The sequence below is a fragment of the Mya arenaria genome, chromosome 4 (genome assembly GCF_026914265.1).
Source record: "Mya arenaria isolate MELC-2E11 chromosome 4, ASM2691426v1".
Classification (NCBI taxonomy): Eukaryota; Metazoa; Mollusca; class Bivalvia; order Myida; family Myidae; genus Mya; species Mya arenaria.
This window is the reverse complement of record NC_069125.1, coordinates 40,203,226-40,214,780: the sequence shown is the minus strand read 5'-3', so window position 1 is coordinate 40,214,780 and position 11,555 is coordinate 40,203,226. Positions and strand designations below refer to the sequence as shown.

General features: G+C 35.5%; 1 protein-coding gene across 2 annotated transcripts; it reads right to left on the bottom strand.

Annotated features, from left to right (window-relative positions):
- Positions 1-723: 723 nt before the first annotated feature.
- On the bottom strand, positions 724-11,514 carry LOC128231471 (serine/threonine-protein phosphatase PGAM5, mitochondrial-like). 2 transcript variants are annotated; one of them, XM_052944345.1, is made up of 6 exons: positions 11,339-11,514; positions 9,989-10,170; positions 9,460-9,674; positions 8,396-8,529; positions 4,091-4,282; positions 724-2,664 (listed from the first exon to the last, which is right to left on the bottom strand). In XM_052944345.1, exons 1-5 carry the CDS (start codon positions 11,512-11,514, stop codon positions 4,132-4,134), a joined length of 858 nt encoding a protein of 285 aa, XP_052800305.1. In that variant the 3' UTR covers positions 724-2,664; positions 4,091-4,131. The 2 variants fall into 2 exon arrangements, with proteins under 2 accessions (XP_052800305.1, XP_052800306.1); XM_052944346.1 differs by having other exon boundaries at positions 8,396-8,526.
- Positions 11,515-11,555: the final 41 nt, after the last annotated feature.

Below are 11,555 nucleotides of genomic sequence, written 5' to 3'. Positions count from 1 at the left end.
TGACATTTGTTTGTCCAGGGTAATCATGTGACTTTTGTTTAACAGTGTAAGAGTATTTATACACTCATCAAAATGAATTAGGGGTCGCTAATTAAAACAATTTTTTATATTCCGATTTTTCTCTTCTTTTTTTAATTCAAGTCCAAGTTCAGACTCTGGTGGCAAAACTCCCCAAGTCTTTGTTTCATTGTAATTTTCCTTCTTGTTGAGCAGTGATGACATAATTTGCTGGATTTATTACAACTTAATACTGATGTTCAGTTTTGTAAAATGAATGAAATGAAGATGATCTTTGTAATTTAATGAAAGTTGTTTCCCCGAGTCCGATCTCTAACCTCAGAATTGGGACTGTTGGTAATCATGGCCCCAGAACTCCATTAGTTTTTTGTGTATCTAGGTGGCTTGGCATCATGTCAATAAGAGTTGTAACAGTGACAAAAGATCGCACTAGACTAAAGTATGGTTATTTATAATAGGGCTTTGACGTAAGAATGTGATCTCAACTTTGGAGCAACAATTATCCATGTTTACGTACAACACCTTTCTGTTTGACAAATTGTCTCGGGGTCTTGAGGCCTGGGCCACATAATGGATGTCTAGTCTCGAAGGAGTCGAAGATTCTGTCAAGTGAGATACCACAAATAGTAGAATAATTATGACCAATATGCACTAAAACATAATCAAGTATTGAAAATATATTCTTTTAGGACAGACAGAAAGACAGACAGAAAGAATGGTTTATTGTCTTAAACATGTTCTAACAGTTCTTGACAATACATGATATGTATCAGAAAATGATGTTTATGGTCACAATGATACAGTTACATGGTAACTACAATGAAAACAAAAGAAGGAAGAAAAATGTTTCAAAAATACAAATGATAAATATAGAGATAAAAAATGTAAATGGTACATATTTGAAATACAGGTAACATGATAATAGAGATTTGGGGGGCTATTATCATATATTACTTTATAGTCTAAATTAAATCATTTATCATAGAATTTTTTAGACAAATTGCTTGCTTTATAAATTTTACTTAAAGTGGATTTCTTGTTATGACAAGGTCTTGCGATTTAAATGATTTAATAAACTTTTACAATGTCATAATGTATTTTGGTTTCTTGTAAGGAATGGTTTGATAATATGATCCACTCCTTTCTAATAATGAAATATACATGGCATAGGGCATATTATGACAAAGTGATATTCATCTTTTTTATCATAAAATGAACACAGGATACAGGTACAATGAGGATCACCTTTGTAAACTCTAAAACGGCCATATCCACCTGTTTCAATATGTAATTTATGTGACCAAAATCTTTGTATTTCCCCTTTGCTAAGGGCTGTCAGCACAATGAAAATATTCAGAGAGCAAAGTACTTTTTTTTACACATGTTTTCACATTTTTATACATATTCCTATTAAACAGTTTTAAGCGTTTTCAACACCTGGGGCAGTATTCATAAAACATCTTACCGTAAGTCATTTCCTTACTTCGGTCACTTTCCCCATTTTAGAATCTCTTTAGACATAATTTTTTATGAAATAAAAAAAGATTTTCCAAAATAAAACAAAAACTTTAATGTTAAAATCATTTGTACAATTCTTTTAACTTGACTATTAAAATCATAAGAAATCAACTAGTTAGGAAATACATAAGATGCTTTATGATAACAGCCCTTGATCTATATAACTTTAACCAGAGGCTATTAAAACTGAAACTATCGAAAGCATGTTTCATATCAATAAAGGCACAATACCGTCTTTGTTTATCATTTAACAATTTTTGCATAATTGCATTAAAAACAAAAAAGAACTGAATTAGACTGACCCTTGTGAAATCCAAATTGAAAATCGCTCAGTATGTCATTATTTTCTGCCTGTATGTTTATGCTGTCTTTCTATAATTATAGATCATTTCAGCCTCATTTCTCTTCATTAAAAACAGAAACTTAAGACAGAATTATTTATACATTTTAAATACTTCCATATTGATTCAAACAATCAATAACAAAACAGACAAGTCAGAAAACACTAAGAAATTTGAAGTTCTGGAATTTTATAATAATCAAATCCAAATGTAACAAGCTTTAAGAATTAATTATTTATCAATCACGAATCTTCAAAAGTTCCTTGTCTGATTCCTTACTCAACTTTTTTGCTCAACTTTGCTTGAGACATTTGTTTTATCATTTCTGTAAATGAGGGGGAGTTTTATACCAAAATATTTGAAATGAAAAATGATATCCACTGACTGACATGTTTTGTTTTTCTTCTTGAGGTTCCAGACTTATCAGATTAATTCATTTGACATTTTCTCAAAAGATACATAGACAAACATTAAAATACATGCAGCATATTTGTTCTCTCTAAATAAACCAGACAAGACCTTTTACTGGTAACTATAATAATAACAACACTTAAAGAATAAAACAAAATGCTCATTTCCAAACACAATGAAAGGCACTTTTAAATGATCCTTGAGTTTAATAATCTGGTGAAACAGTATTGTCCAGCATACCGCACAGAATAAAAGACATTATTCCATTTTGTTATGTTGCTTTCACTAGACAGAGAATCAAACTGTTTCCATCTTGGTTCAACTTAACCTGAAAAACTGTCTCCGATATCTTTCCTGCTTCTTTGAATAATTGGATCTGAAAATAAGCACAATAAGACAATAAATAATTGCGTCTTGTATAATCAGTCATTCATTTAAGGAATTAATTGTGGGATTGATGTCTTTATCAGGTAAGAACGCAATTGGGCTGGTTGAAGTGGGTTGAGTCAGCAGGAGGACTCCAGGCCTACTTGAACCAGCCCAACTGCGTTCATATCCCCAATAATGACATCAATAAACTCATGGCCATGACAGTTTATACAATACATATTAATTGTGGGATTGATGTCATTATCGGGTAAGAACACAATAGGGCTAGTTGAAGTGGGTTGAGTCAGCAGGAGGACTCCAGGCCTACTTGAACCAGCCCAACTGCGTTCATATCCCCAATAATGACATCAATAAACTCATGGCCATGACAGTATATACAATACATATTAATTGTGGGATTGATGTCATTATCAGGTAAGAACGCAATTAGGCTGGTTGAAGTGGGCTGAGTCATCAGGAGGACCCCAGGCCTACTTGAACTAGCCCAACTGCGTTCATATCCCCAATAATGACATCAATAAACTCATGGCCATGACAGTATATACAATACATATTAATTGTGGGATTGATGTCATTATCGGGTAAGAACTTAGCTGGTTGAAGTGGGTTGAGTCAGCAGGAGGACTCCAGGCCTACTTGAACCAGCCCAACTGCATTCATATCCCCAATAATGACATCAATAAACTCATGGCCATGACAGTATATACAATACATATTGTCATGGCCATGAGTTTATTGTCAGTGAGCGAAAGGATAAATGCTCACCATAAATCATCAACCCTAACAGAATTCCCTATCAAACCTTGACATGTTCACAAAAACAATGGGCATATGATATATTAAAGCAAGTGCCATAATTCTGACTACAGTATATTATGATTTCTTGAGTCATGCCCCTTAATAAAGCGAGAAAAAAACCAAGTCCCGGTAAGCATCGACATCTAGTTAGTTTTTACAATGTGAAGACAACTAAAACCTGATATGAATCAATGAAGAGACTGTTTCCTGGGTACAAACCAGTACTACTGTCCTTTTTGAGAGGCCATGAAAAAGTACTTCAAGTGGGGATCAAACCCACCTACCTGAGGGTGAGAGGGGGCACCTTTACCTGGTTTGCACTAAACACTTGGATAACATAGCATCATTTAACATGTAATGATACATATACTACAACAGAGTTATGTTGAATAGTTTTCGTACTTTACAAAATGCTTCAAAGACTAATACTACTACTCAAGATGTACTCAAAAAATTATTTTTTTATCCACTAATCATTCTTTAACAATTATATACTATCTGGTTTTACTACTGATTTCATCAATTCACTTTTTTTTCCTACAAATTCAGGCACAGATAACTTTATTATGTCCACCATCATAATGGCAAGTATATATAATTACATACATACTTACTTGATTATCAATATGACAACAAGGACATGTATTGCCTATCGTCACATGACCGAGAGTTTATCGGGGGGCATAAAGCCGGCTTCGCCCATAGTACGAATGCCGACCCTGCCGTTAGGACGGATGTACACCCAGGTCAAACTAGCGTGGTTTAAACTGATCCGCAGCCATGCCTCTGGGGTAAACTGGAGGGCTCTGGAGTGGTAAAAGTTAACATCTTTCATGACTTGAGAATGTTTGAAGCTCTTGATTTTTTTGGGGTCGATAAAATGCCTATTACTGTAGAAATTCATGTGTTGAATAATTATTTCACAACATTGATAAAGCTCTTTGTGTAACATTGTTCTTTTAGTATAAACAAGAGGGCCATGATGGCCCTAAATCGCTCACCTGAGTAAAAGAGTTTAACCTTTGTTATTAATATAGCTTGTTTCTCAAAGAATATTGAACAAGAGCTGTCAAAGTATGTGACAAATGCCCCCCAATGTGACATTGATCTATGAACAAGTACATAAAAAGTTGATCTTGCCTTTATGTGTCAAATACATATTGCAAGTTATATTAAATTGCCTCTGAGCATAGAAAAAAAAAATCCTACTAAATGACAGCCAACACTCTTTATGTCCTCATATTCAGCATTCCATTGTGAATAAACACTTAGTGTATCTTTCACCTTAGAGGTAGGGACATGGGTCTTGCACACGACACGTTGTCTTGGTATGTCGAAAACATATGGCAAGTCATTTTAAAATCTGTCCATATAAGAGTAAGTCACAGCGCGGATACAACAGCCTATATTTTCCTTCAGGTTGCCATGGCAACCAGAGTTCTGCATGGAATTAATTTTTTTGAACAATTTTGAAAAAGCACCAACCAAGGATCATTCCTATGAAGTTTCATCAAAATTGTCCAAGCGGTTTAGGAGAAGAAGATGATTGTAACCAATTGTTGACACTTTTCCTTTAGGTTGCCATGTCAACCAGAGTTCTACATGGAATTAATTTCTTTCAACAATTTTGAAAAAGCACCAACCAAGGATCATTCCTGTGAAGTTTCATCAAAATTGTCAAAGCGGTTTAGGAGAAGATGATTATAACCAATTGTTGACATTTTCCTTTAGGTTGCCATGGCAACCGGGCCAAACAAAATTATGTGAACAAATTTAAGAGAGGTCCATGCAAGGACACTTAAAACCAAATTTGCTGAAGATCTATCAAGGGGTTCATGCGAAGAAAATGTTAAGTTTTTTTTACTAATTTTAGCTCTGGTGGCCCTTAAAAGGGGCCAAACAAAATTATTTGAAAAGACCTGACAGAGGCCCATGCTAGGATGCTTCAGACTTGAAGATCCATAAAGCAGTTAATAAGATCAAGTTTTTTCTATTTTTTGCTCTGGTGACCCCTAAAAGGGGCCAAACAAAACCATTTGAACAAAGTTGAGAGAGGACCATGTAAGGATGCTACATATCAAGTATGGAGTCATTCTGACCTTTACTTTCAGAGGAAAAGATGTTTAAGTGACAAGACAATGTAAAAACAAATGACCCCTGAGCGAGGCCAATTTGACCCGGGACAATAATTTGAATACCTTTGGTGTAGGTCCACTAGGTAACACTATATACCAAATATGAAAGCTCTAGGTCTTATATTTTGGAGAAGAGGATTTTTAAAGTTTTATCATATAAGACTATATAAAAATATTGAAAACCTAAGCCTATGAACACGGGGCGTGGCCAATTTTGACCCCAGGGCTAAAGTTTGAACAATCTGTGGTCCGATAAACGATGCTTCATACCAAATATCTAAGGCCTTCGCCTTTTGGTTTCGGAGAAGAAGATTTTATAAGTTTTCATCATATACATATATAAGGAAACCCATGACCACCCGGGTGGGGCCATTTTTTGACCCCAGGGCCAAAGATTGAACAATATTGGTACAAGTCAACTAGATGATATATCATGCCAAATATCTAAGCTCTTGTCACTACTTGATTTTACGTGTGTATCTATATATGTATATTTGTTATTAATTGTTGTATGTGGCCCATATTGAAAATTGGCATGTGTACTAAATATGTTATCCAGTTTAAATTAAGACGTTACTTGTCTTTGTGAGTTCGGAGAAGATTTTTTAAGTTTTCACTAAAACCCATGACCCCCGAAGGGGGTGGGGCCAATTTTAACCCCAAGGCCATAGTTTGAACAATCTTTGTAGAGGTCCACTAGACGATGAATCATGCCAAATATCTAAGCTCTAGTCCAAGTAAGTTCAGAGGAGAAGATTTTTGAAGTTTTAACTATAAACATATAGAGAAAACCCTAACCGCCCTGGGCGAGGCCAATTTTGACCCAAAGGCCATAATTTGAACAATCTTTGTAGAGGTTCACTAGACGATGAATCAAGCCAAATATCTAAGCTCTAAGCAACGTAAGTTCAGAGGAGATTTTTGATTTTTTTTAATATAAACATATAGAGAAAACCCATGACCACCCAGGGGCGGGGCCAATTTTGACCACAGGGCCATAATTTGAACAATCTTTGTAGAGGTCCACTAGACGATGAATCATGCCAAATATCTAAGCTCTAGTCCAAATAAGTTAAGAGGAGAAGATCTTTGAAGTTTTAACTATAAACATATCAAGTATACCCATGACCCCCCGGGGCGGGGCCAATTTTGACCCCAAGGCCATAATTTGAACAATCTTTGTAGAGGTCCACTAGACGATGAATCATGCCAAATATCTAAGCTCTAGTCCAAGTAAGTTCAGAGGAGAAGATTTTTGAAGTTTTAACTATAAACATATAGAGAAAACCCTAACCGCCCTGGGCGAGGCCAATTTTGACCCAAAGGCCATAATTTGAACAATCTTTGTAGAGGTTCACTAGACGATGAATCAAGCCAAATATCTAAGCTCTAAGCAACGTAAGTTCAGAGGAGATTTTTGATTTTTTTTAATATAAACATATAGAGAAAACCCATGACCACCCAGGGGCGGGGCCAATTTTGACCACAGGGCCATAATTTGAACAATCTTTGTAGAGGTCCACTAGACGATGAATCATGCCAAATATCTAAGCTCTAGTCCAAATAAGTTAAGAGGAGAAGATCTTTGAAGTTTTAACTATAAACATATCAAGTATACCCATGACCCCCCGGGGCGGGGCCAATTTTGACCCCAAGGCCATAATTTGAACAATCTTTGTAGAGGTCCACTTGACGATGAATCATGCCAAATATCTAAGCTCTAGTCCAAGTAAATTCAAAGGAGAAGATTTTCGAAGTTTTCACTATAAACATATAGAGAATACCCTAACCGCCCTGGGCGGGGCCAATTTTGACCCCAAGGCCATAATTTGAACAATCTTTGTAGAGGTCCACTAGACAATGAATCATGCCAAATATCTAAGCTCTAGTCCAAGTAAGTTAAGAGGAGAATATTTTTTAAGTTTTCACTATAAACATATAGAGAAAACCCATGACCCCCCGGGGCGGGGCCAATTTTGACCCAAGGGCCATAATTTGAACAATCTTTGTAAAGGTCCACTAGACGATGAATCATGCCAAATATCTAAGCTCTAGGCCAAGTAAGTTCAGAGGAGAAGATTTTTGAAGTTTTAACTATAAACATATAGAGCATACCCATGACCCCCCGGGGCGGGGCCAATTTTGACCCCAGGGCCATAATTTGAACAAACTTTGTAGAGGTCCACTAGACGATGAATCATGACAAATATCTAAGCTCTAGGCCAAGTAATTTTAGAGGAGAAGATTTTTTAAGTTTTCACTATAAACATATAGAGAAAACCCATGACCCCCCGGGGCGGGGCCAATTTTGACCCAAGGGCCATAATTTGAACAATCTTGGTAGAGGACCATTTGGTGATCCTACCTACCATATATCAATGGCCTAAGCTTTGTGGTTTGGGAGAAGAAGTTTTTCCTTTCCATTGCCATGGCAATCAGAGTTCTGCATGGAATTCAATTCTTTGAACAATTTTCAAAGGGGACCACCCAAGGAACATTCCTGTGAAGTTTGGATGAAATTGGCTAAGCGGTTTATGAGGAGATGTTGTTTAAAGTAAAAGTTTACGGACGGACGGACGCCGGACAAATTGTGATCACAAAAGCTCACCTTGTCACTATGTGACAGGTGAGCTAAAAATACATGTAAACTATGGCAACACCAAACATCAGTTTCAAGTAGTATTTTAAGTGAGATCTTGATCTTTTGGTATTAAATTTTTAGTCAAACTAAGCTTTGTTTTTGTTCTCAATCAATTCAATAAAATGAAATCTTATAATACTAACCTGCATACAAAGTATCGTATAACATTTGCATGGCAGACCATAATTTCATAGCTGTCCTTGGTTTGTTCTGGCTCTGCTCTGTGAAAATACTTTCTAAATGCTGCTTCAATACGAGCACCATCACCATAAAACTGCTGAAAAAAAAACAACTCACAATTTTGATACTATCTATAATTTAATCAAACCAATAGATTCAATACTGCTATGCAAACAGATTTCGACAGACCCATTAAGCAGATGCCACCAGAGATTATTTATACAAATTTTACATCCTTGGACATTTAGATGTCTGGAACACCAAAAAAGGGTCGAATATTGTTGACTATCAATAGTGATTTTGTCATTATTAAGTATAAAAACATATAATTGTCAGACTTGTTGGTCCAACATATTGATTCCTTTTAAAATCTTTCAAAGTGAGATACTTTCTCCCAATTAATATTCGTTTGTTCATACTTAAATTTGTATAAATGAAATGAAATTAATCAAGGGTGGTCAGAATATACATATAACTTATAAGAAATGTGAAGTTAGTAATGTAACAATGAGGTAAAATTGCATTATTGGAAGGGTTTGTACAAGTATAAAAACATTTTATAATTAATTAATCATTTGATCAATTTCAACCTCCAATAATTTATAGTAAAATTTGGTTTGATTCTCGACCCTAGGAATGCCTCTGACTCTAAGGGGGGGACAACACAAAAACAGCTCCTTACTGTAGGAGTTTTATTTAGGAAACTTTATAGCATGAGCGCTGATCATTCAAGCCAAAACTTGCCAATTGTTTTTCAGTCGAAAAAGAGGCATAACTCAATAAAGCCGGAATTTTGGGGCTTGCTGTACTGGGCAGTATTGTCTCAGGCAAAATATTTTCCAAGGTTGGTATGCACATCTTTAACAGTTGTTCAGTTCCATCAGGCAAACTGGTGACAATGACGATGCTGTCAACAAGGCTAAGCCAACTTAATTTCTTTCTGCTTTGAAATACAAACAAGAATTAGATAATCACAATTTGTTTTAATTTAATGTTGCAACCAGATAAGATATAATGTAGATAGTACCGAGGCTTCTGGCCTCCAGTTTCCCGATGGAGGTTCAGGCGGAATGGGAGCTCCTTCCCGCAGCATGTCATCATTTTCCCGTGGGAGATCTGGCAGGTGCTTGTGGATGATGTCTGCTGTCTCCTGTGCACGCGTCATTGTTGAGCAGATCAGTTTTGTGTATGGGTAATTCAATTCAGCCAGTCGTAAACCTGTGAGATTAGCCTGCTCACGCCCTGCAAAGAAGGAATACAAAGCATTAAAATTTGAAAGGTAAAGAGGACCCATCATGGTTGCTGTATACAGAAGCTAATTCCAAAAGATTTGAGAGAATAAACATGAAAAAAATCACCTATTTTTACATGATTGCGCACATAATCTATGACAAAGCAGCAAGAATTGACATTATTTTGAAAAAGAAATAGATTTTAGACTTTCAGTTGCAAGTATTAACTAATAGTTATGTCTGTTACTGAAAGAAATTCAATCTTCTTGAGTGTTTTGATACGTTCGATAATTTTATAGGTGCTCTAAACCCAGGCTCTCTCACCTAACTCAGTCAGCATTCTGTCAGCGTCATACTTTTCTTTGTCAAAATACTGCCCATGTCGGATCATAATGATATGCCTGGTTGCCGTGCCAACTTTCTTTTCCTCCTTCTCAAGATACTTCTGTTTTTCATCATCAGTAGCGGATTCTTTAAGTGGCTTCACAAGGCTCTTTGGTTCTCTCCTGTAAAATATAGCATAAATAAAAAGCTGAAGTTGAAGTATAAGTAACAACTAGCTGTTGTCATCTTTCAAGAGAAATGGGAAATCAAAGTCAATAGCTATTTAATATTACCTTAAAACAAATGTTTTTTTAAGCTCACAGAGCTCAAAAATGGACGCAAAACAAAATTACAAAATGGTATTGCCCAACTTGTTAGTTACATAACTCCTAAAAATGACTAAGTATCTCACTATAATGACTAAAACAACTCCTTACTTATGCTTAGTATCTCATTTATCTCAGTATCTTAGTATGTAGTTTTAACAACTAAGTATCTTATTATGACTTAGATTACTTATTACAATGTCTAGGTATTACGACTTACAATACCAACTCATTATAACAAAATGCTTAGTCGTTTGAATGAGTTATAGAAGTCATTATAACAACCATTGTCGGATACCCCCGGATACACTGCTACGCTATGTGTATTATGAAGTGTAAAGGAAAATGTACCGGGGTTGCCTATGATGTATAACAGTATACTTAGTCGATTTGATAAGTTCTGTTTGCTTGTGATTATAACGAGTTATGTTGGTTTAAAGTTGATTTAATAAGTTCTGTTTGTCGTTAAGACGAGTTATGTTAGTTATTTCAAGAAAATAGCAAGTCATTATAACGAGATACTTAAGACTTTAAAACAAGACTAGTCATTAAATCAAAAATTATGTTAGTTGTTATAATAAGATATTAAGTTGTTAAAACGTGATAGTAAGTTGTTATTATGAGTAGTAAGTTGTTATTATGAGATAGCAAGTCATTATACCGAGATACATTTTTAAAAATGTTCTCACGACTAACTAGTTTTAACCATGACTGGATTTTGTTTTTCTATTCCATGTCCCACAATGTTATCTTTTATTTCTTTCTTTCACTTTACTAACAGTCCGACGCGCACCTGCCAGTAATACTCGAAAGAGGGGTTCGGCAGTATTCAAAGATAGATAGATAGATACTGATCGAGTCGTTATATGACATGTAATTAAGTAGGACTGATCTTTTAGCAGTTATACGACTAACAGGCCTCCATAATTGACAATACTTATCGACCAATCAAAATATTTAAAGATTTTGAAATTTATTCAAATACTAAAATAATGTCTAAGTAAAATTAAACTGATGTCTGCACCTATCCCAGTTGTAGTCCCACTTCACACTTGGATCATAGTTTGTTGTCCACGAAGAGTAGACAGGCTCTCTTCTGGCTTTGTCATATACAAGAACGCCTATAACAGCAACAGCCCCAGCAGCTGTCAACCCGTAAACTTTGGAAAATCTGTAGACTTTGTCCAAAAACTTCTTCATGCTTGCAAGTACACGAACAAAAGGAAGACATCCGAGGATTT

Bases quoted from the DNA above. Each gene is read 5' to 3' on its own strand.
- LOC128231471 (XM_052944345.1), bottom strand. From the start codon at position 11,514: ATGAAGAAGTTTTTGGACAAAGTCTACAGATTTTCCAAAGTTTACGGG. The intron at 10,171-11,338 runs GTGCAGACATCA...TATATTTTACAG, and splicing joins TGGGACTACAACTGGGATAG to GAGAGAACCAAAGAGCCTTG. The intron at 9,675-9,988 runs GTGAGAGAGCCT...CCTTCTTTGCAG, and splicing joins CAGAATGCTGACTGAGTTAG to GGCGTGAGCAGGCTAATCTC.